Source organism: Homarus americanus, unplaced genomic scaffold, assembly GCF_018991925.1.
Source record: "Homarus americanus isolate GMGI-L3 unplaced genomic scaffold, GMGI_Hamer_2.0 scaffold42818, whole genome shotgun sequence".
Classification (NCBI taxonomy): domain Eukaryota; kingdom Metazoa; phylum Arthropoda; class Malacostraca; order Decapoda; family Nephropidae; genus Homarus; species Homarus americanus.
The window spans coordinates 567,152-593,563 of NW_024741585.1; the positions used below are offsets into that span (position 1 = coordinate 567,152).

At 42.2% G+C, this 26,412-nt stretch overlaps 1 protein-coding gene across 7 annotated transcripts in view; it reads left to right on the forward strand.

Moving 5' to 3' along the window:
- LOC121875970 overlaps positions 1–26,412 on the forward strand; it is a 43,336-nt gene that overhangs the window by 3,459 nt on the left and 13,465 nt on the right. Inside the window, exons 1-7 of one of the 7 annotated variants that reach the window (XM_042380797.1) lie at positions 4,883–5,019; positions 5,201–5,264; positions 18,206–18,335; positions 19,013–19,156; positions 19,413–19,657; positions 21,765–21,893; positions 23,207–23,399. In XM_042380797.1, the coding sequence (XP_042236731.1) occupies positions 18,266–18,335; positions 19,013–19,156; positions 19,413–19,657; positions 21,765–21,893; positions 23,207–23,399 (781 nt within the window). In that variant the 5' untranslated portion in view covers positions 4,883–5,019; positions 5,201–5,264; positions 18,206–18,265. Of the gene's footprint in view, positions 1–203; positions 235–336; positions 461–3,927; positions 4,054–4,882; positions 5,265–18,205; positions 18,336–19,012; positions 19,157–19,412; positions 19,658–21,764; positions 21,894–23,206; positions 23,400–26,412 lie in introns of those variants that run through there. The other 6 variants (XM_042380792.1, XM_042380796.1, XM_042380795.1 and 3 more) reach the window with 6 other exon arrangements.

The window sequence follows — 26,412 nt, forward strand, 5'->3', positions numbered from 1 at the left end:
TTGGCCTACAGTGGGGTGTACAGTATATAGTGCGCGCTGTGTGGTGAGAGAGACAGCCCCACTCCACTACCCCTCACGAGTGCGTATTACCAGTGGTATTGATAAACATGATAACATGATAACAAACCTTTTCCTTCTCCCCCCTTCGCTCCTTCCCCCCCTCTCTTCCTTCAGCTATGTCTCACCTCCCAGTTAGTCTTACGCAGTGAAGTGTGGCGGATGAAGTGTGTGGTGGTGGGTTTTGAATTTTTAAACTGTGTGCTGAGACTTCGGGTGACGCTTCGTTTTGCATAGTTACCCACTCGAAGTAAACAGAGGCACATACTTTAGTTTTTTTAATAGTTTATTTACTAATTTATTAATCTTTTGTTTTTAAATTCATAGTTTAAGAGAAAAAGTGTATGGAAAACGACTGAAATAAAGCCAAGATTCTTACAGCTTCGAACTTTACGTAACTGAGGTAAAAACAATTTCTTCTTAGGTCTGCACTATTGAGATATACCAAAGGAAAGGCGAGTCATTTTCATTTATCTGCTACGCTTGGTCTAGCTGTTTACCGAGAATACGTTTAAACATCACTGTGGCTTGGCACTATATGAACCAGAGGTGATATTTGTTGGTGTTGTGTTGTGTTAGAGTTGATAGGGTGTAAGGGTGGAGGGTAGTGTTGTATTGGTTAGGAGGAAGGTGAGGGTGTTCGTGTTGGATAACACCCGGTACCGTCTAGATTGTGTTCCGTGGTAATGACACATCCGGCCTTATTTATTGGAGATATACAGCGTCATTGAGGCATACAGTATTAGCAACACATCTGGTATTCAAGTTATAAGAGGCATACGGCACTGTCAACACATCCGGCATTAATAGTGAAGAATACATCGGCATCAACACTTCCGGCATGAGTCGCATTAGGCATACAGCACAACCACCACCCCCCCCTCCTGGAGACGAAGTGTGGCGGAAAAGATGAGAAGATCACTAGTCCGGACAAGGGTGTGTCGTGACCCGCGAACAATAGGAGGGGGCTGCCACCTTCCACCACAACTGACCCACCTCAAGTACCTCCTTCACCCTCGAGTACCAGCGTAAGGGAAGGTGTATGAGGAGGGGGAGGAGTGGTAGGAGGAGAAGTGGGAGGAACATTTTATCAAGGACAAGAGAGTGCTAACCAATGTCATGATGCAGATAGCAGATGGTGTAGTCTCATATGGGGTTTTCCTCTCTATGGTCCGTCGGTGATACACCCTCCTGACTACCAGCTCTTCTTGTGCCGTAAGCTATGATGTTTAACTAAGAGGGACATGTAGAGGGTCTTCAAAATACATCACAGAGACACTTAACAGAGGCACTGATCTGTCCAGCCAGTGACGTTGTTTGTACGTATTACCTCTGATAAGTAACTGTCTGGCCTGATGTGTACCGGAACCGTTATTAACACCTGTGTTTTATTAACACCTGTGTTTGATGGCTGGCTGACACTAGTAACTTATAAGATCCTTTGTTGAGTCCAGTTCACTTATGTAGAGTCCAAGTCACCTATGCAGAGTCCAGGTGGTTACTTATGCAATAGAAATACTTAACCAAATGTGATTTTTAACGTAGTACTTAATATTATTTATATTTTTACACTTCTTGAACTTCTTTTTAATTTATATCATCATAGTTTTAACTTATGATTTTCCTCATTGCCAAAGGTCACTAGTGTAGGTTCCGTACAGCTGTCCATGACTTTAGTCCAAGACTGTACACACTCTCTCTCTCTCTCTCTCTCTCTCTCTCTCTCTCTCTCTCTCTCTCTCTCTCTCTCTCTCTCTCTCTCCGTGCGACAAGGGCTGCTGCCTCATGACGCGTCCCTGAGCCATGACTCATATCCTAAAAATTGAGAGGTCCTGTGTTTGGATAATGGGAAGATACAGGGAGTGTTTATGCAGGATTCTACCATATATATTTGTATAGCGTTGTTATATTTACGTTGTAACATCATTTTATTCATGTATAGGTAAATGACAAGACCTAAGTGTTTCTATGTTAATATTCAGTACCCGCACCTGGTTTGTGTGTGTGCGTGCGCGCTCCGGTGTATAGTTTAGATTATGATCAAATGATTGCGTGGTTAGGGTTGTTCTACGTTTCCCCTTCACAGCAGCCAATCACGGTGTCTGAAATTGTGGTGTGACGTGATGTTGGTCAATCATGAGAGAGGTGTAGAGTTTTATCCAATAGAATGCTAGTATGTCTGCTAATATATACAGGAAAATATGTTATCCTCTGCAAATGTAGTATCTTTGGCGTGCTGTAAAGATAAATTAGTGCAGCAGTAAACTTGGCCCTGATAACGGATGATGGCGTACACACACAGGTATCAGTGGTTATTACAGCAAGTATATGTTACAATCTAACAAGAGTTGACGAGGATGATAAGAAACCAATATAAATCTGACGATATCAAAAGTTATCAAGTTCCTCTGTTGTTACTAATAATTATCAAGTTCCTCTGTTGTTACTAATAATTTTATCTTCACGTTCGTTGTGTTAGTTGTGAGTTTAAGATGGACAGTAAGTCGTGTGTGTCGGCTATGGGAAGACATGAGTATTTTTTGCAACGATAGACGAATGAGCGTGAAGTCGAGTCTCTCCCGAGTTTTGTGAACCTGACGTAACAAACTAACTGACTCTACTCTTGAAAACAATTGACCTTTTGTTTTAGCATTCTACCTTATACACTTTATTTTATTTTAGTAACTTAAGAAGGATTTACTGTACATATAAAGGGGCGTTAGAGGTGGAGATATATATATAGTGTGTCAGTCCTCCTCTGAAGCCACCATGATCTGCGTTTTTCCCTCCTGGCCCTGTAATCATATAAGGGTCGGTAACCTACAGGTATTTTGTGTATACCTGAGAGGTGTTGTGACGGGCAGATCTACAACCACTATAGAGAGACACTAAGGAGGACGAATGTGGGAATAAACATGATAAATGAGGTAGACTGCGTGGCTCCGGTGCGCGCGCACACACACACACACACACACACAGGCCAGTTAACACGAGAAAATATATATCCATCTTTTAAATCCTTCAAAATCATAACTACAAATTCCAGACTGATGGCGTGAAGGCAGGTACAGCCAATATATCAGAGTAGCGAGTCATTACGCTAGTTTATTGTGTCGTCTTTAAGCCCTCCTTCGAGTGGGAGGTTCACCGAGTCTTGTTGCACCATCTGTATGATCTTGAGTTGCACCTGGATGAATACAAACAAGCTTAGCCGAGGAAAAGACTAATGGTATATTCCCGTTGTGTTCCTCAGTCAACAGGAGCTTAGTTGTGAGGCTCATGATAATGGCCGTTGTTTTCCCAGTAAGAGAGTCATGTGCTCGCCAGCCTGCAGCTCTCTCGACATCGATTAAATAAACTCTTCCTCCAAAAACAACTTTGACTAGATGTTGTCGCTGACCTAACAACTCTCGCCACGTCAGACACAGCAGCAGGAGGGTGACTCACATGTTGAAGGTCCGACTCCAGACATCAAGGAGGACAAAGACGATTCATTACAGACTCAGCCAACCAAGACAGTCCTGCCCCTTACCCTTGTTAAACTTGTATTAGTGCTGAACTACTGATGGTTATACCAGTCAACACCCAATTGGTTCAACAAAATATTCACATAGTAATGAGGGTGACACGTGATGCCAAGCCCAGGTGACCGTCGCTGTGGGTACATTCACGGCCCCTGGCTCGTGGATTTAAGAAACAAATCCAGATTAACTTAAGCGAAACATCCACAACGTTCCTAAAACAAAAACAATTGAAAGTAGGTATGTGTGTTATAATCTGAGGAGCTGTTAATCTCTCGGTGTGTTGGGGAGGAGAAGCAACAACAAGCGCAAAATAACATGACGCGCTATTATGATTCTTGTTGTGGCAGTGTGAGGTCTGTCTGTCTGGTGGTAGGGAGGTGATAACTGGTAGTATACTTCAGGACGTGGTGGTGGAGGGTACGGATGCAAGATAATGTATAAAAGACAGATGTTCCCCAGTGCTTGATTGAAGGTAAGTTATGGACCAAAGTTGATTTTTCTTGGTGGTTAGGTTAATTTTTTTTCTGGTTAAATATCCCATACAGGCAGCTCTGACACTAGGCAGTCTACCCTGTTTTAGGAATAGTGTTGGACCCCTTGTGTGTTAATACCTTTTGTGAACCATCTACCGTTGCTGTTATATTCTGACGGAAGTGTTATAGAGGTTCAGATTATATCGCTCAGGTTTTTGCCATATTTTCCACGTCAAGATGTGAAGCTGCTGGTTGATGGGTCAGACTTTTATACGTCCCTGGGTAGAGTACTTCAGCTGTGGTTCTCTTATTAAAGCATCTTCTACCTGTGACAAATCCCAGGGCTTGGCTTTGGGTCACCTCTAGTTTCAGTATTAGTGTTGGTCATCGTGTGTGTGTGTGTGTGTGTTTGTGTGTGTGTGTGTGTGTGTGTGTATGTGTGTGTGTACATTAAGTTCGGTATAATGAGCGTTTTTACCTGGTTAAGATTAATTTCTTCAGGTATTTTCTTCAGCTTTTTTTTTTCGCTTTCTCCTTCCTGGTGTGGGCGGCGTGATGGGTGTAGCCCGGGCAGGATATATTCAGGAGCAGATGTGGGTGAGATGAACAATGATGCACAGTGTAATGGGCGATGGAAGTAGGTAGGTGGGTGAGGGGTGGTGGTAGTGAGGGTGATAGAGGTGGGTGGTGAGGGTGGTGGTGAACTAGTTGGTGGTGTGAGGTGATGGGGAGGTGGGTGGTGAGGGTGATGATGCAGGGTGGTGGTGACTAGTGGGTGGTAAGGGGTGGTGGTGGGAGTAAGGGTGATACAAGTGTCCGTTCAACACACACACACGCTTCTCACTCACTCACTCCCACAGTTATATCGCTCTGATAAGTTGTGCAGGCTGGTATGCTCTCCTCATATAATGTGCTGGAGTATATTGGTGATATACTACATTATCCTGCACTAAGAACTTGCCTGAGTATACTGACCTGATATGCCGTGTCTGTATACTGAATACATAGTTAATGGTGATATACTGACCCAATATATACTGTGCTTTTATACTAATCCGATATACTGTGCAATTATACTGAGCCGATATACTGTGCAATTATACTGAGCCGATATACTGTGCAATTATACTGAGCCAATATTTCCAGCTAGAAAACTGACTTAGTATACTGAGGCGAAGAAAGTATACTATTATGAAAATGTAACTGAGAGGTAAGTGTATCGTGGTTAATGCCTCAAGTGTATCGTGGTTAATGCCTCAAGTGTATCGTGGTCAATGCCTCAAGTGTATCGTGGTTAATGTCACAAGTGCAACGTGGTTAATGTTTCAAGAGTATCGTGGTTAATGCCTCAAGTGTATCGTGGTTATGCCTCAAGTGTATCGTGGTTAATGCCTCAAGTGTATCGTGGTCAATGCCTCAAGTGTATCGTGGTTAATGTCATAAGTGTATCGTGGTTAATGCCTCAAGTGTATCGTGGTTAATGCCTCAAGTGTATCGTGGTTAATGTCACAAGTGTATCGTGGTTAATGTCATAAGTGTATCGTGGTTAATGTCACAAGTGTATCGTGGTTAATGTTTCAAGTGTATCGTTGAGAGGGAGAGAAGAATCTAAAGGAAAGGAGAGGAGGGAGAGAGGGGGTATGCTGGTAGAAATGGAGGGATCAAGTGAGATTGGAGAAGTATTTCCTGTTAGCGGGTAGATAGCGGAGTCAGCCAGTCAGTCAGTCAGTCAGTCAGTAGGTAAGTTAGTCAGCTACTCAGTTATTTAGTCAGTCACTCTTGTAGTCAATCCGTTGGTAAGTCAGTCAGTGGGTAAGTCAGTAAGTCAATGGGTAAGCCAGACATAGGTATACTGTATAGTGGGTAAGGAAGGTATTCTTGAAGCTCTCACACGAAACTGCAGATCATATCAGTGAACGTTATACTTATCGTCGTGACCAGCTATCAGACAGTCAAGGCCTTCCCCCCCCCTCCACACACACACACCGTCATCATGTCTTTACACATCCTGGCTACCAGCTGGGTCTTGCCGTCTCACATCACCATATATTATTTACGTTACCTGGAGATATGAGAACGTATGACTATATATATTGGCTGTAGTCTGTAGTTGACATAGAGGAACTATTGCTTGTGTTAACTTGTGTTTGGGGGAGGTCAAGGGGGGTGGGGGGAGGCAGGGATTCGGATTGGATATACTAGTTAACAACAGTGGATCCAATCTCATGTGATTAGGTGCAATGTTTTGTTATCGTCGGTGAAGGTGGGAATTATCGTAATGTTATTTGAGACAACAACACCTGTGATTTTCTTCTCAAATTCGTAGTTAAGTTGATTGCAGGTAGAGGGAGCCTCGGCACGTCTACTGTATCTCCTCTCTACAAGTAGTACTGACAACACTGACAACCTGCAAGAGTGACAACAGCATTGACAACATGCAGGTGTGACGAGTTACAACAACAGTGACAACATGCAGGTGTGACAACAACAATGGCTACCTGTTGACGCCACAACCTTCACATTTGCCCCTCCTTCTGCTGACCTCTGACACTCGCTGAACTATGCTGTGTAATCCCTTGGTGACCCTTGACACACCCCTAATTAGTGACCCACAGATCTTTGACCTCTGTCGCCAGCCAGGATTTTTTTTACCGTCTGTTTCCTAAATTCACAACCTCGACACTTACGCTAAGCCGGTGGACGAACTCAAGAACACCTGATAGTTTCCTACGGGTAAATAAACACCAACATAAAGAACTGAATCAAATCTCACCAATTCACGTTCTTTACCCCCCCCCCCCCGCCAGTCACTGTCGAGGGAGCTACTGTAGGATAAGTGAAAGTTCCACACATCCAAATTCAAGCATCTCGGTGTTGTTGACATTGGCTCTATGTATGAATAAAGACTTAATTAAATTTATTTTTTGTCATTCTCGATGCTATAGTGTGGTGGGTTGAGGGCCTGGTGTGTTGTGAGCCCTGCAGGTGTGTTATGATGGTCAAAGTGCAGGTGTTGTAGTGATGGCAACAGGTGTGTTATAATGTCCAGGTAAAATACAGGTACAAGTCACTAAATAGCGTTACTTGTCAATCAATATTACTGCCCAAAATTATCAATGAACACAGTAAAAAAATATATCTTTACAATTTTATGTTAGACAATATGACACAACAGACGAAGGATTTTGACAACCCTACTGAGTCAACAAGAGTCACATTGCTCATTTTGAAACTCATCGTAGCCCTCCGTGAAGATACTTTATTGGCTCTATAGTTCTTTTTACTGATATATACTTGTTACATAACTCATTAAATTATATACTGTATTTTTGTATTTTTTGAATTTACTTAATTCTCTATACAACCTAAGTTACATAGAAGAGTACTCACAAGACCACATTTGCATACATCTTCCGTCTCTGCTGAAGGAATAACTGACCGGGAGTGTGATATCAAGCGTCAGTCATATGATAAGACACAAGTTTAATATATGAGTGACCATGACACGCCCTCCCAGCTGGCCTCGCCTGTCACTTGTCAACCCCCGGGACAGTGTGTGACATGTGAAGTGACCCATAACCTTACCTGCACCGCTGATACACACACACACACACACACACACACACACACACACACATGTTTAGTTTAGGGTCGTCTATGGTTAAGGTATAAGCTATGGTGACTTTGTTCGTGTGAGGTTAAGGAAGGTTAAGTTAAAGATATCTTAGTAGGTTAAGGTAAAGTAGGTTAAATCAGGTTAGGTTTAGGCTAAGTTAGGTTAAGTTATGATTGATTTAGTTATGCTTCCGTCAAGACAGGGTTATGTCTCGTGGTTAAATTTAATTTCCTCAAATCAACTCTCACGTCAAGAATATTCCACAGATTGTGAGATTAACCACCAAACTCTTTGATTATTTAACCTTTTACCTAACTACTGTAATATGGCGCGGGTGTCAGGTAGGGAGCGGGTGTCAGGTAGGGCGCGGGTGTCAGGTAGGGCGCGGGTGTCAGGTAGGGCGCGGGTGTCAGGTAGGGCGCGGGTGTCAGGTAGGGCGCGGGTGTCAGGTAGGGCGCAGGTGTCAGGTAGGGCGCGGTGTCAGGTAGGGCGCGGGTGTCAGGTAGGGCGCGGTGTCAGGTAGGGCGCGGGTGTCAGGTAGGGAGCAGGTGTCAGGTAGGGAGCGGGTGTCAGGTAGGGAGCAGGTGTCAGGTAGGGAGCGGGTGTCAGGTAGGGGCAGGTGTCAGGTAGGGAGCAGGTGTCAGGTAGGGAGCGGGTGTCAGTTAGGGAGCAGGTGTCAGGTAGGGAGCGGGTGTCAGGTAGAGCGAGGGTGTCAGGTGGGAGGTGTCAGGTAGGGCGCGGGTGTCAGGTAGGGCGCAGGTGTCAGGTCGCAGGTGTCAGGTAGGCGCGGTAGTGTCAGGTAGGGGGTGTCAGGTGGGGCGCAGGTGTCAGGTAGGGCGCGGGTGTCAGGTAGAGCGCGGAGTGTCAGGTAGGGGCGGGTGTCAGGTAGGGGCGCAGGTGTCAGGTAGGGCGGGTGTAGGGAGGGTGTCAGGTGGGCGCGGGGTGTCAGGTGGGGCGCGGGTGTCAGGTAGGCGCAGGTGTCAGGTGTCAGGTGTCAGGCGCGCAGGGTGTCAGTAGGTAGGGCGCAGGTGTCAGTGTCAGGTAGGGCGCGGTGTCAGGTAGAGCGCGGGTGTCAGGTAGGGCGCGGTGTCAGGTAGGGCGCGGGTGTAGGGCAGGTAGGGCGCGGGTGTCAGGTAGGGCGCGAGTGTCAGGCGGAGAGAGGGACCAGGAGTAGAGCCTCAGCGCGGGGAAAGTGGCGGCACTGACCCTGGCGCGCCATATGGTTCGTAAATAATTCAACCTCACATATTTCTCCCAACTTTCTATCCATTCATCACGTAAAAATAGTTCGTGTAGTATTTTTTTTATATCAGTTTACAACCGACCTAACGTAGCGGTGACGCGGTTGCATGTTTGTGTTTACATTCAGGGTTTTGTAATGATAAAATATTTCCCGCCTTCCCAGACCATAACTGTAGTTGTTGTTGTTGTTGTTGTTTTAATGTCACAAAACATCACTGCTCTAGATTAAGTTTTGATTGTTTTTATTATCAATGACATCATCTTCAACCTAAAGCAGTCAATTGGCTTTATTATGAATGACGTCATAGTCCCGCCCTCATTCAACTTGAGATAACAAGACGTCATCATCGTTCTCCTTTCCTGTTCATTGGCTTCATTATCAGTGACATCATCAACCCGTTTCAGTTCTTGATTTGCGGAAACAGGAATGAAGTTGCTCCTTGATCCAGACCTTGATAGGCCATGTTATTGATGACGTCATTTTTCCTCCTCAAGACATGATTGGCGGGACTCTTGATGACGTTATCGTAGATAAAGTTTTATTGTGATTACGATGATCAGGAATGTGTGACGTAAACTGCTCCATGCTGTACTAACGTCAACATCTTCTGTTTACTTATTGCTACTGTTACTTCGCATTGGCTTAGTTTGGCCTATCAGCTGACTGGCCAACCAACAAGCTTTCTTCAGCTAATCTAAACTTATATCAATTGTTGGCTAATGATAATGTCACTTTTAAACACTATATATAAAGCTCTCGTTAGCAGAAAGTCATTATATTACAAAAAGATAAACTTAATTATTTACTCTACGGAACAAATGCTTCACATAAGGTTCACTACACAGCTAGGAATGTGTGAATAGAAGCAGATAAACTTTGTTGAGTCTGTGTGTGTGTGTGTGTGTGTGTCTCAGCGCTGTCGTCTCACATTTGAACTGCTGTCACCATCATCTTAACTGAATGACTGTCTGCATTTCTTGAGGTGATGGACACTGACGATGACAGGTGAACGAGCTATAGTAAAATCTGCATCACACGGTATCCGCGGTATTTACTCTGAGGTTGATTGTTTTTAATGGAACCAGAACATTAATAGAGACATTACACTAAAATACACACACAGGTAAGCAAATTTAATTACTCCCGTATATGTAAGATGGATCCAAGTTTTAATAAGAATCTGCCTACCTATTAGTGGAACTTGGTCCCATTGCGACTAGGGGCCATTAATTCTGGGGCCCATTGCGACTAGGGGCCATTAAATCTGGGGCCCATTAGGACAAAGGATCATTAAAACTGGGGGCCCATTAAGATGTGAGCTCAAAGTATAATAGTTAACTAAGGTGGAGGCATATTAGGAGTGGCTCTCATTAACGAGGTACTGCCTGTGGTCGTGAGAGTGGCGGCGGGTCATGCTGTGTTGATCAATGTTCCGGGTTGTTTAAAAGCAATTGGTGTTGTAGCCTTATGTAGATGTGTATCGTAGTGATGCAGGACATTTTTCACGCTCTCTATATCACCATCTGTCACTCTGGCTGTTGCGACATTCTTGACCTTGACACTTCTAAGAAAACAAACACAAAAACGCTAGGATTCACTTTTTGTGTCTGTATCGAGGTAGCCATCATTAAATCTGTAATAGCTGTTCTTAAGAATGTTTCAGGTATGGTTGTGGGAGTCCTTAATAGTCTGAAGTCTGGAGTAAAGACGACCAAGAAGTTTAATACGTTGACAAAATTGAATTCTATGATGAAGGCCAACACGGATTGTTTTAAATGTCTGAAATTATGGCTTTGAAAATGCCTGTCACAGTTAGATTAGACATGAATAGAAGTATAGTGGCCCAGTGGATACAACGCTCGCTTTCAGTCCCAGGGGTCGCTGGTTCGTGCCCAGTCCACCCTACAGTGATTGGGTAACTAATTTTACGGTTATAAGGAAATGGCTGCCGTCGATTGGAATGCCGATCACGCTGCCTCCTTATGTATACCGAAGGCTTAGTATGTAGTGTTTGGTACCGACATTGCCCGTAGCTGGTCAATGGAACCCACTTTCACATAACGCAGCTGAGCCTTTTACCAGGTGTCACTCTTGTATATTAGGATAGTTTACCCGTAGTGACCCATCCTGACCAAACCCCCAGGTGGTGTTATACATCTTGTTACTCCACCTGTGACATGCACGTATTATACCGCTCTACCTGTGGCCGAGAGAAAAAAACTGATTGAAGCGTGTAGGTCGTGTGATACATTATACAGATAGCCGCCACCTGTTCTACTCTGGGAAGTGGCTAAAATGAACACCAAGGTGATGTTTTTTCTTGTTTCTGTTATTGTTTTTGTTAGTTCAGTAGACGTTAATTCAGTAGACGTAAGTATCCATTAGACGCTATCGGTCAGTTAATTTGCTCCGCGTTGTGTTAAATGACAAGTTGAATAATTTTTTTTTAACATGCGACACTGAGCACTGGTTGTTTCCGCCCTACAGAGGTCATTTCGTGTGTGGCTCTCAGGAGAAATGCTGTCTACTGCAGCCAAGGTCAGGGGGAGGTGGTGCAGCAGGTGCGAGAGTCCAGCCCCACATACTGTGACGGTGAGCCCTCAGGTGATGCGTGTCTCACCTGGTGCAGCACTCACCTCCCCCCCCCCCCGTCACACACACACTTTTATTTATCATTTTGTTAGAGTCTTAGCGCTGCCGCAGTCTATTTTGAGAATTTTTTTTATGAGTTATGGAAGGATATTAACCAATAAAAGAAACGGTCGTACTGTATGTTTCACGAGGAATGTATTTAACTGTTTCTTATTAACCGCTGGGATAGGGCGGTCAGCGCTGCCTCCCCTTAACGACCATTACAACCTATCAAAGTAAACATGGCCGCATTATAACCCGAGAACGGAAGGACTTATGGTGTTCAAACTTAACCCATGTATACATCAGGTCAAGGCCATGTATATTGGGGGGGGGAGGTCAAAGGTCAAGGTCACAGTTGTATGATACAAAAGCTTGGTATTGCCGGTGTCTTAAATCACTCTTGACAAACAACCATTCATCATGAGATTTATTTTGGATCACCTGAAGACTAAACACGCTTATGCTTACCTTAGGATGGATTATGGTAGGTTAGGTTAGATTAGGTTATGGTAGGTTAGGTAAAGGTAGGTTACGTTAGAATACGGTAGGTTAGTTCAGGTAAGGTTAGCATTAGGGTGTTCAATCATCAGGTGTAATAAGTTAGAGTGTCTTATCTTCAGGTGACCCTTTAACTTTTTATTAGTCATATATATATATCACCAACTGATCATCAGCAAATTGTGATTGTTTATAATTAAGTTTTATGTGAGGGAGTTTATGATAAGAGTAAAGGTGTTGTTTAGTGTAAGTCGTTCAGTCATTAGCATGGAGCTCGAGGTAACAACGTTCTTCACTACAGCATTATTATACACAGCATCATTCACGACAGCGTTATTATACACATTTAATACCTATACTAATCTATGAGTATCTGTGGTAATCTATGTCTTTATCTCTATATGGCTATATTTATCATCTTATCTGAGTTATTTACAGTACATCTAGCCGTCTGTCAGTATCTACCCCCCGCCCCCCCCTTACGATTCGTTAGAGTAACACTGTGTACATCCCTCGTCCTCTCTCACTCTCTAAATAAATAAATAAATAAGTAAATAAATAAATAACCTTTACCATTAACAGGAATTAAAAATGTAATTAAAAGTTTTCCTCGGCAGCATAAAATTGTATATATATATATATATATATATATATATATATATATATATATATATATATATATATATATATATATATATATATATATATATATATATATATATATATATATATATATATATATATACATATATATACACAAGTTAAAACTAGAAATTTAATAATGCAAAAATAAATGAAGGGCGAGTGTACAGGTATGTATGTACCGTGAAATAAAAAGAATATGTTTGTGTTTTCTGTATTTGCATTTGGTGTGTGTGTGTGTGTGTGTGTCCGTATAGATGTATGCAGTACATGTCAAAGATTCGTTCGTTGAATTTTCCCCTTTAACCATTGATTTAAGTGAACACATCCTGTTATCGCGGTTTCGACACTATATTTTTTTGGGCTACTGGCACATTTTTGTCTGTAATTACTAATGTTCTGTCACCACTATTTTAGGCCGTCAACACTATTTTTGACTTAACAAATTCGGCTGTTAACTATTTTAGCTGTCATTTTGTGTCGGTGAGTTAGTAAAGCGAGAATATTTTTCATACCTCGTTAGGGTTAAACGTGTCTACAGTATCTCTGAGAATCTGGCCGTGGTGGAGAAGTTCACCTCAGTGGGCCAAGTTTACCTTAACACTGTGTAGTGATGTAGCAGCATTTTGCATAATTGAACATAATTGATCCCTCAAGCGAACTGTTCCTGTACGCTTGCTTGCCTGCTTGATTGCTTGTTTGCTTGCTTGATCTTTCCATCTGAGCGGGCATGTGGCCGTTCTAGCTGAGGTAAGATAAGGGAAACAGAGTCCTTCATTACACCTTGACTAAACGAGTCTTTGGTCAGCTGAATAAAATGTAAATGTAGGGGGAACCTGATCACGGGTGACTAGCGTGGCGACCTTCGTTTAGGCGGGAATAATGGTGTTAAACAATGACAATCTGAGCCTTATGTTACAGTGGCGGACTGACTGGCTGGCTGGCTGGTTAGTTCGGGGAAATGTGGGTCAGGCTGTGTTCCGTGTTTTCGTTACTTACCAACAGTTTCTAACACATTAACCCCGACACTAACTGAAAATGCTGTTACATACTCCAAGTCTTATTCACTATATATACGTAAACTAGATATAATATTCAATGTTTTGATTTAATTCTCATATTATTTTTCTAAACGGAATGTATTGAAGATAACTGATGTGTGTTGAATGTTTGATCTGAAAGACTTTACTCGAATATGTAACACTGATATATAAATACTCTGATTATACAGTACATTTTGACATATTATTTTGTTTCATATTTCCGGGTTCATGCAATTAGTCTATAGAGGAAATTAATTTATATTTTTCACTCTATTAAACAGTTTATTAAGAATAGATATTATTTACGATCTGAAATGACAACAACAACAACGAATTGGACAAAGACGATTTAAATCATCGTTGTGTGTATATGAATCATCACAACCGCGGGAGGTTTTGTAGATGAGGACCATTTAACCAGTCATCCAAGTTTTTCCACCTGACGCTGCCTGATGACCCGGGTCCTCCTCTGGCGAGTCACCCCCCCACCCCCCCTCCCTCCCATCCTCACCTGTACGGTCATGGCCAGTTACCTGTGAGTCATAAAGAAGAGATGATGTGTTTGTGGTGATTCATATGGTATAATGACTCAGGTATTGTAGTGACCCAGCCTTATAATGACACCGTAGCCCAGGTGTTTTTTTTGACCCAGGTGCTGTGTTGAGGGCAGTGGAGGGGTGGAGTCAGGATCCTCGAGTGTTCCAGAGGTCTCGAGTTAGCTGCTATGTGTACTAGACCGTCACTTCACGTCAGACAAACCAACACCAGACAGCTGTGTAAATTACTGAGTTTATCGTTGTGTTTAACTGACGCACACACACACACAAACCTCTGTAACAATTAAGGTTACACTGTTTAAAGTCTGCAAAAACGGATTTCCTCTTTTACTAAAAAATTACGTAAATTTTGGAAAATTAGTCTCGGGTTATATAGGATTAATTGATAAGGTGATACACTTTTGTCTTAGGTACAGCACTTAAACGCCTCACTCCCCCAGTTGAAAAGTTTGTTACCCATTTACAACTGGGTGGACTGGAGATGCCTCGGACTCGAACCGCCTACCCTAAAAACGGGAAGCGAACTCTGTATCCACTCATCCACCGCATCCCTTCATGTAGAAATAATGGTTGCCAAATCGCCAATTTTAATTTGATCATTATGTATTATCGAACTCGTCAGAGCTCTTGAGGAGATCAAAGTCCTTACCGAGATTAAAATTGAATAATGTGAAACTCCTTCAAGAGTTCCTGTGACACGAGAGATAAGTCAGGGACACGCGGACACATCGACCACTGAATTCCGTAAACGGTAACACTCTGAAAAGAAAAACTACGACGAATTGTATAATATATAGTCACCACAATGTATTTAACTCCAATATTAGTTCATGTGGATGTTTGGGACAGTTGTACAAGTATCACTCTGTTTATGCCCAGTGACCAGGAAGGTGAGGGAGGGAGGGAGGGAGGGACACAGATGTCTTGGTCAACAGGTGGTGAGAGCAGGTAGACTCACCCCTACCACTGCCCTCACGTTCCCACATAACTCAGGTGTTGGCATGAGGAATTAACGGATGTATGTATATCTTAGTTACTAATATATGAGGACTACTATAACACAACACTTTCACCTCGACTGAGAACTACACAACGAAACTTTACTGTCGTTGAAATATAAGTTTGGGGATTGAGCTAAACATTTATAAATAATTACATGAGAGAACGAAGATGCTCATAGAATTCTGTGTGCAGGAAATAATGGAAACGACACCTGAGAGCCATAAATTCAACATAAGGTGAGAATGGCTGACTACACTACCCCTGGCTGTAACTAAAAACGCCCTCTTGCACAGTACGCCATCAGGGCATACAGTAAAATCTCCTGGGAATGCGCTTAATAACTCAGAACACAATAGGATCCAACTGCCTCTCTACAACGCGGTTTCTTGGAGATAAATTCGCTCGGGAATACTTCTAATTACGGAGAACTTGTTGTAAAGGGAAGACGAACGTGTTTATACAAAGTGGGTAGCGTGAACACACAGTCAGCGGGGCGGTGTGTTGTGTTGGGCGGGGAGTCAACAAAGATGAGGATGTTGGAAGGGGGGGAGGAGGGGGGGGGGTTAGTGAGGCAGGTGTTGGCAGCGAGAGATATAGCGGTCATCCTCTCATACGTGACTTAGAGCAGCGGATAACCTTGTGGCCTGGGAAGGAACGTGTAGTATAGTGTAGTGTAGTACTGCCTTAACAACGATAGGAATAAGTCCTGGATCTTCCCACCATCTGAGGTATAACAAGATTTCGAGCATCAATTTGTGTTTTTACAGTCACTGATCAGAAGACACTCGGGTATATAGAGTGTTACGAGTTGGGGATTTAGAATATAGTTAAAAGTCTACCCAGATCCCAACAGGCAACAACAACAAAAAAACAAAGACAATCGGACTATAAAAGGGTAGACAAAGGATGCGAGTTTTTGTTGTGTATAATAAAGTACCATAAATTCCTTAACAAAATATTCAGCTATCTATAAATTACCCTTAACCATACTTAACCTAAACATTAACAGTATATACATATTTATATAACATACAATAATTTGAAGCAAGGTGGAGGTGGGGGAGGCAATACAAGATTACAAATACTTAAGTGCGGAGCTGAGATGGCTGACGAGTAAGGCTGAGTATTGTAAAAGACGGTAGGTAGTCACTGTGCAGTAGGTTTCCAGGATAGGTGATCCTGTGGTCACTTCCCAGAGTGAAGTCCTCTCTCCTCGAATTGGAGCTGACAAAGAAGACTTTGAGGAGGTGACGCAACAACCAGGATATGGAGAAGGGAAACCCGGGAGTGGTAACTAAGACGAGTCATACTCGTGTTTCGTCCCTAGATGGCGTTGCTCGTGGTGCTGGGTAGATAGATCAAGACAATAGATGGCGTGGTTCGTAGTGCTGGGTAGATAGATCATGACAATTGGTGGCGGGGTTCGTAACAAGAATGTGTCGTGTGGATCTGAACAGAGATGTGGACGGTAAACCACTAAATATTACGATCACTGGTCAAGGTATCAAACCATATACATCTAGTCCATACAGCTGTGAATGGCTATACTTAGCTTTACAATTGAGGAAATGAAGGTGGCAGAGTGCAGTGCCTCTTTACATGCTGAAAAATAAGACTCGTTCCCCCAGTGTGCTGCAGCCCCATTGCCCCCTAATATACATCAGAACATAAGAAAATAAGGAGTCTGCAATAGGCCGGTTTGACCTGTGCATGGCAGCTCCTGTCGAGTTACTACCACTCTCTATCATCCATAAATCTATCTAGCCTCCTTTTAAAACTTTCCAGCGTTCCAGCTCTTACTACAATGTTGCTAAGCTGTTCCACTCATCTCCCACCCTATTTGTGAACCAGTTTCTTCCTATCTCCCTCCTCAACCTAAACTTATCCAACTTAAATCCGTTGCTACGAGTCCTATCCTGCTCGTGATGGGTATATTTGGCCAGGACGATTGACTCTCGGGAGATAATAATACTCTCCTTCAATAATACTATAAACATCACATAAGGCTTCATTGTTACACGTCCTTAATGGTGAACTCATCTGACAGACGTGTGGATAGCGGTCTGACATATGTGACGTGTGAGAAGTATGTGATAAGTTAGTTTTATTTTGTGAAATTTACTGTGTGTGTGTGTGTGTGTGTGTGTGTGTGTGTGTGTGTGTGTGTGTGTGTGTGTGTGTGTGTGTGAGTTATAAATACCTCCAGAAGTCTATCGCTCAAGTACAGGTTCGGTATGTTGCCCGGGTGTAATGTAGTGTAGTGTAGTGTAGTGTACCTTGGAGGGCTTGAGATCTTCAGCATTGTTGTCCTGAGCTGTGACGTAGATGGGTAGGTGTTCTAATTTTCGTCTCCGGAATTAGTGGACGCCCTGGAATATATCTTCCCGAATTAGAGACATCACGTGTCTGGATGTACTCTCTCACACGTTGGCCTTAGTATCAGGGTCCCAGCCTTGAGAACTTACATAAGCCAGCCACCCCAAGGGCTCCTCACAAACCTGTTAGGTATACCTGTTAGCTATTATCCTGCGCTGTCCTGCCAGAGTGGGGAATATAAACGGCGTGTTTTTCTGTGTGTGTGTGTGAGGATATTGTAAAGACAATTGGAACAAATAATCTGTGTATCTTAGCTAAGCCTGGTATGTACTGTACTGTAGATGTCTCATAAAAATATTATCAATAGCCACTACGATCAGTATTTAAAGAACTATTATTACCTGGCGAATTAGTTAGCTTTAATGGCGAATTATTATTATTGTTATTATTATTATTATTATTATTATCATTAATATTGTTATTGTTATTATATTTTTTATTAGCACAGATTAACACAACCAACCTTAACCTTCAATAATAAGACGCGTCTGTGTGTTAGTGAGTACAATTGTTAATATCTGACTCTTTCTCCTTCATCAGGGTGAGGATCAGGTGAGTTTGTACCTGGACAGTGAAGCAGAGGCGGACACCTGGGCTACAATGCTTAAGATCACCACCGTCAAGCGTTCACTGCAACTGGAGGGCCTCAACCTGGAGTGTGGTGCTGCAGGTGAGTGTGTGTGTGTGGTGAGGAGTGTGTGGGTGTTGATGGTGTGTGGTGTTTGTGACGTAAGTGTTGTGGTAGTGTGTGTGGTGCATGGTCATGGTGTGTGTGTGTGTTTAGTGTATCTTATGAGTGTACAACAGCCTTAGTACCTGTGCACGTGCATGTCTCATCATCACGCACACCTGGTTTGTAAAGCTCATAAATAAACGTTCCTTCACACACTATTTTTCTCTCCTCTTCCCTCAACACTATCCAATCTCTCGCTTTCTATATCCTTGTTATAATATACAGGTTGATCTAAAAGTCCCCGTATACCTGTGATAATTAACGATATAGGTGTGCCTCGTTATACCTGTATTATAAGTAAAACATTGTCAATTACTGTATTGTTTATCAGGTATTGTTCGATCACCTTATATTTAACTTATCACGTCTCCAGGCATATATTGTAAGAGGTGGTAACTCTCACGTATGTACTGAATAATTGGGGGTTAAGCTTAATGTAAACGCAGCACTTCTAACTTGTGTGTGTGGTTATCCATTACTTCACCACTTATCTCTGCTGTCCTTCCTCCGTTGTTAATAACTTTCCTTTTGTTTTTGTAATTCTGTAGTTCTTCCCTCCTCTGTCTTTCTTCATACTTGATTCCTGTGTTACTGTGTTTGTGTTCCTTCGCCAGATTACCCCTCCCCTGGGGCTGAGGGGGATGTGTGTCGGGGGGACTCCTGCCACGGCGACACCTTCCAGGAGGACGAAGTGGACGAGGATGAGCTCACTAGGGAAGCTCTCGACACTTTAATTGGATTTCTTCACCCGTCTTATTGTAATTCTCCTCTTGTTGCACTTGTCTGTCGTTACCGTTACTTCCGTCACCTGTTACCTGTACACTCACTTGTCACGTTCGATTGTTTGCACCTCACAGTGAGGCAACATTCGCTCTCTTACCCCAGTGCACTTCAGTAGTGTTTGTGTCTTGAGTGTTGTTGTATCTGTCACTGCATCAGTACACAAGTCGTGAATCTCTTAATGACACCTTTCTGGCCCTAAATGACTGCTTGTTAACCTGTAGTGTTCGCCAGGTGAGGAGGAGGACACAGCCAGCGGGGACTCGTGTGAGACGGAAAGCCAGGAGGAGGAGGATGGCGGCAGTGGGCGGTGCGGGGTGACCCAGGACGCCCCGGGAGGCGGAAGTGTTCGTTTTCGCCATCCGCGTCGCCTCTCTCACACTAACGCCCGTGACGACTCTGGCAGGAGAGAACTGCTCCAGCAGATGTTGGCCACCAAGTCTCTCCTGGAGAAGAAACAGAAGAACCGACGATCAGGGGTGAGTGTAGAGCCTGATCCCCTGGTGTCACCTTGGAGTGATCTTTTCTTTAAGGAAATCCGCATTTTAGGTAGTTGTATTTTTTTTAATATCCTTACCCGGTAAAAAAAATACTGTCTCAGAATTTTTAATCAACTTTAAATTTTTCGTACAGATTATATTTATTTAACATCTACAGTATTTTGAGCTGCGAGTGAATTTTAAGGTGAGGATCAATTTTCTGTAGATTCCATCTGTATCGTTCATTGTTTCAAGTGTTCGAGTCCCTAACAATAGCCACTCCTTGACCTTTTGTTTGGGGTCACCTGAGCAAAGTGGTTTACAACACGCCACCAAACACAGTCAAAACTTATAAAACAAATACAGTCAGAAACGAATCTGTTAAAATCGATGTGTCGTTAAGAAATGTTCAGCGAAACCTATGTACAAGAGTTAATGTATGTGTGTTAGTCTGAAACTCAGGTTTAGCATTATGACGATTAAAGTGGTGACATGACTAACAGCAAGTGTCACTACAGTCTTTACCACCTGCCGATCTGACAGATAATAATGTTTGAACAATATTGAGAAACTTGGCTCCGTCCTGAACAAAACAAGTTCCCCAGGACAGCTATATATATATTAACCGAGAAGCCTTTATTATCTCACTACACCAGTGTTTATTATGTTCGGGAGAGGAAGTGTGAAGACGATACACCAACAAGATTAAGATTTAATCTCATCTATTATCACATGATAGCTTAGTGAGGGAGGACCTGTTCCCGGGTAATGTTTTGTTTTACAACTCGTGCGGTTAAGTTAAGACAGGTTCAGGGTTTACACGGTTCATATTCTCTGTCTGGCCTTTTAAGGATTACAGACACTCTTAAAAGGTTTCCTCCAGTAAGCATTCTGATTGTGTATACACTTGTCCAGCGTCAAGAGAGAGTTCCTGAGGGTGGCAGTGAGGGCACCAGCTGTAGACGCATAGCGAATGTCTTGCCACGCGATAAGGGCCTCTGTACAGTATATCGATTACCTAAAACTTAGGAATCTATTTTCACTAATTGTCTAATCAAAGTATCGAATCTATTAAAATTCTAATAGTACAGATAATATAAAGAGAGAAAGTGACGAGTCTTATTTTAGATTAGAACAATAATAGAACTTAGTATGTTACGCACGGGGTATTAACAGACCTTTAAATAACCACAGCGCAGCCTCAACGAACACACTGACAGCTGTACAAGTTCAAGAGAAAAATCAGTCTCGGTTGTCGCATTATTCCTAAACAGAAGAACACAGAGCGGCGAGTCGAAAGATATTAAAGAGTTTCACGATTTATTGAGAGAAAATAATGGTTGTTTGTTTTTCTCTCACAGTATGCAGTCACCTTAAATTAGCATATTACCCTGAGGCCCAGAAAAGGTGTTTGTAAAGATAGTCTATGGGATCCCTTCTATGATGAATAAAATCGTCTGCCGTTAGCTTTATACAATATTAAGAGTAGCGTCCCTGTAGTGAAGTGATTAACTAAAGCTCCTGAAGTTGCAGATGAGTTTTAGTGACATCAAGGTGTAAAAACGCTTCATGACCCGGAGAGAGGACACGGTGCCAAATAATGTGTTATTAACCAATATACTGACTTCCTAATAAATTCTGAATACAACCAAAATAGACGATGAATAAGTCAGGTACAATAACCATGAATAAAAGAATTGGATTAAAGTGATAAGCGTGTGAGAGAGTGATAAAGCTTGTGTGTAGGTAGTGTGGTGACGGTCATGGTTTTAAAGGCAGCTTGAATTTAGTAGGGAGGTGCGGGTGACGCTACTGCCCTCTGTCCCTCGATGTAACTCGCTAAGTCATCTTGGTATAAACAAAAGCTGGAGTAGTTGTGTGAAGGTAATACAATAAACATCTCAAGTGAAGAAGTAGATCGTGAAGCCTTCCTGATATTCTTTTGTGGCTATGTATAAATTTTATGTTGTAGAGACCCGGCCATTCATTGTTTATCATCTGTTTATATACGACTGAGAAGTTCCCAGTGTTGAGTAGTGTTGTAATCTTGCTGCTGGTGTTGTAGTGTTACCCCTGGTGTTGTTGACTTACCCTGGTGGTGTTGCAGGCAGGGGCGTGGGTCCTGACGGCGGGGGAGGTGGTGAACGAGTACAATAGGGCACAGCACGAGGCACAGCAGTCTGCCCTAAGGAAGGCCGTCATCCTCAGACAACGTAAGAACTCAACGGCCATCAAGGTAAGCGCTTTCGTGTAATTCACATCTTCAGGGGTGAGTACAGAGTAAGGAGTAATACTTGAGGAAGTTTACGCTGGTCTGTCCCTTTAAATTGATCTGTGAGTAATGTAATAATTCAACAAAGAATACGATATGTTATTACGGGAAACCATAGTAATAAAATAAAGCTTCTTGCCTTCCTCTCTGCAAATTTGACTCTGCTAGAAATTTATTTTATATACATTACCTATATCTACTGTCTTCCGCCTATATAATATTAAAATAGGGCTAGTGTGTGAGTGTTGGTCAATGTTCATAAAAATGGCAGATGAAATTCAGTGTGGACAAATGCAAAGTACTTAGTCTAAGAGATGTAAACAGAGAAACCTATCAGATGAACAACCATGTGATAGAGAAATCCGAATGTGAGAAAAATTTAGGAGTAATGATAAGTAGGAATCTTAAGCCAAGTAATCAATGTGAATTTGCTCGAAACAAGGATTATAAAGTACTTGGGTTCATACAAAGGAGTGTTAGTTACAAGACTAGAGAGGTCATCCCAAAACTATATCTTGCGCTTGTGAGACCTCACTTGGATTACGCAGTTCAATATGGTCACGGTATTACAGAATGGATATAGAATCCCTCGAAAGAATTCAGAGGAGAATGACGAGACTAATCCCGGGCATTAGGAACCTTGAGTACAGAGACAGGTTAAAGCATCTTAATTTGCACTCCCTCGAGAGACGTAGAGTGAGGGGCGACATGATAGAGGTGTATAAATGGAAGTCAGGGCTAAACAAATGGGACATTACAAAGGTACTCAAACTATCCAATCAGGAGCAAACTCGTAACAATAGTTTTAAATTAGACAAATTTAGATTTAGGCGCGAAATAGGTAAACACTGGTTTGGAAATAGAGTAGTGGATGAGTGGAACAAGTTACCAAACATCATCATTAACTCGAATACGATGGATAGCTTCAAACATAGGTTGGATGGATATACGAACAATACGGATTGGGTTTAAATGGGAATGCCTAGTATGCACCAATAGGTCCGCTGCAGTTTCCTCCATTCTTATGTTCGACCCATAGCCTTAATTAATCACCTAAGGTACTGTAGAATATATTTTATCATTGTATAGAGCATATCTGAGTTGACGTATGATTGCTTGAGTTGACGTATGGGTGCCTGAGTTGACGTATGGATGCCTGAGTTGACGTATGGGTGCCTGAATTGACGTGTGAGTTCCTGAGTTGACGTGTGGGTGCCTAAGTCAATTTACAATGTGCTTCAGTAGACTACCAGGCCTAAGAACATCCATTATTACAGATGGCGACGCTGGAGAGACAACAGTCATCCAAGAAGACCCGGGAGGCAGACGTGAGTGTACAACTGGAGGCGTTAAGGAATCGTCTCTCCTCTCTGGACACCCAACTGAAGGAGAGCGAGCAAGACACTGAGAGGATGCTGCAGGATCTCGAACAAAGACGAAACCAAGAACTTCACCTCATTAAAGATTTGGGTAAGACGTCCAGGGCCTCAAGAGATTAACGATGGAACAGATAGATTTGGATCTCGGTGTGGGAACGAAAGTCATACATTTATTTAAGCTTAGACTATAAACAACAGCAACACATAAATTGACTTTAATCTTACACGTATGATAGGAGATATTAGTTTAGGGTGATAGGTTATATCGGTATATTGATCATTTGAGTGACTGTAGGAAGTATGTAGAATGGCAGAGAGAGAGAGAGAGAGAGAGAGAGAGAGAGAGAGAGAGAGAGAGAGAGAGAGTTAATGTTCGAGTGTGTGAATCACTTAATGTCATGAGGTCACCTTTTCTCCACTTTACAATGAGAATGAAACCAGAGGAGAAAGTGAAGGTAATGTGTGGGAGGTGGGCAGGGAATTGAATTTTGCCACAGATATTGACTAGTTTATTGTGCACCATATACTCATTCTGTTGGCGGTAGCACAAAAGGATTACGGTGTAGTGATCACAAAGGATGTGCATAACGGACCTCAGTAGTCAGGATATTGTGGCGTTGGGTGTTACAGAGTATTTCCAGTACATGTGCGTAGGAGTTGACTTAGCCTTCAAGTACAGAAAATGGATACAGTCGTAATATATCAGCTGTCTTCCCTCCAGAGATGAAGTTTTGTGCCATTTCACACACACTGTCCTTGAACCTGTCCCAAAAGGTTATTTATTTTCAGTCTGGGGCGTAGTGTTGGAGTGTGTGGCCATATGTCTGACCACACACTTTACATTTAATTTTGTTCATATCAGCGCAAAGGTCATACTGCCAGAGGCTCTTATATCCTAACCTTAGTCTAGAGAGGTAAGCAGGAGGGTGGGCAGATGACTGATGGTGTTTGTTATCCATGTCTACATAAAATTTGAGATAAAAATAACAAATAAGTGATAATGATGAACGATACGTTGATATTAATAAAATTCTAGTCGAATCCTTTTTATTTTTATCAACTATGAATGTAACAGTATTGTGTGTGAATTATTAATTAAAAAAATCATTAGATATCTTGATGTGGAAAAAAACCAAATTGAAAAGGGAAGAAATAGCCAGATTGTGATATAAAAAAATAAAATACTTAAGTACGACATTACTCCTTAAAGGGTTAATTTATTTAGGCTAGATTGACCCACCAATTGCTTATGTAAGCAAAGATCACGTGACCTTATCTGTGTGTGTGTGTGTGTTTAGGGAGGGGGTATGAGAAGAAAGGGAGACATTGCAAAAATTAGATTGTATTTTCATTCTGAACTTTCGACAGCAGCGACAAAGATCACGTGTGCATCTTTAATAAGTGAAAAGATTGATGAATATTTGATCATTCAGTGAGTGTCATGAGGGCGACCACCAGGTGTCCTCACTGGGCACCTCACAAACACCACTTCTGAGTTCTAAAGAATTTGAATTTAGAAGTTTTGTGCTCCCCAAACTCACGCTGTGGACGGTAAAACAAAGAAGGTCACAGAGTAGAGGTCACAAAGGGGCCTTCTCTGAACTAGTTGTCAGATTATTGTAGTACTAGACATTACAGAGTTAATTTATTGTATAACATCACAAAGTCATTTTTTTACAGTATATCTAATCTGCTTGGTGAAAGATGTGAATACAGTCACAAGATATCACCTTTCTTCCCATCAACAATTAAATGCCTTGACAGTGCACACAGTCCTTAGTGTGTGGCCATACATCTGTTCACATACTTTATATTTTGTAGATGTATGTGAGAAGGAATCCTTAACGTGATCTGTATCTGGCCTCAGAGACAACCATGTGATAGTTAGAGGTGAGGATGTTAAGAGCAAGTGATAATGATAGAGCCAATGATGATGAGAGTGTCTGCGGTAGTGATTTTCTACAATACATTATAAGAGCAGCGAGTGTTTTTTTTTTTTTTTATACGGGGGTTAGCCCACCCGGACACAGGTCACTGACCCACATCAAGGCCTGGGGGACGAAAATGTAATAATAATAATAATGATAATAATAATAATAAAGAACCATAAAGAAATACAAAAATGAAAAAAGATCAAAAGTGAGAAACAATATATGTATGTTGTGTTGTCAATAGTAAGTGAAACAATTGAGACCCTGTAATTGTGTGTAAATGAGGCAGAAAGTCAGATTAGCAACCTGGGACTTGGTCACAATTTTTGTGATGCCATATGGCAGCAGGGTCTACCATTAGACAACACATTATGCTTCCAATATCTTCCAAGGCGGTAGTACCTCCCTGTTTGGTAGCTGCCTAATACCTGCTACCTACCAGTATGGTAAACAGTTCAATTTGTGGAGTACTGTAGATGCACAATTGATTCGACTCATTTCTCCAGTTTGTTAGCATTTGGTTTAGTGACAATAACAGCCCCCACCCCAGGCAGAAAAGTCTGATGGGTGTTGTTTTAGTCTGGAGGTTATGTATATATTCAAGAACAGTTGTTTTAGCAAGAGCCTGACATTCATTTCCACGCCAAAAAAAAAAAATAATTCCATCTCTGAGTTCAGTAATAATACGGCTATATTATGTTACCATGGGTTAAGTAGTGGAGATCCTCACACCATGCAAGGCCTTTATAAATTATCCTGGTCAACACATTATTCTTGTATCATCTCTGTGTTGACCAGCCACTCCAGTTTTGATATATGCAGTCACCATGTTCCTTAGATCAATATTTAACTTTTATTTACAAATATATTGATATGTGGATAATTTCTCTTCTATAAAGATAACCAACCACTTAGAAAATTACAGCTAAAGTATTACCGTCGACGAAAGCTCCACTCACAGCCGTATCGTCTCTTGTTAGTCCTCACTCGTAGCTAAGTTCAGAGAATTACTGCCAAACATAAAACCTAATTTATTACTCTGTCGCAGGAAAGTTTAAGAGTTTCCAGTCGTCCTCCTCCAGCAGGTGACCACAGCTGGCGTCGCTCTGCCTCATATTTTCTCTGGAACGTCTAGACTGTTTTAATAGTTTTCACACAGACTCCACACAACTT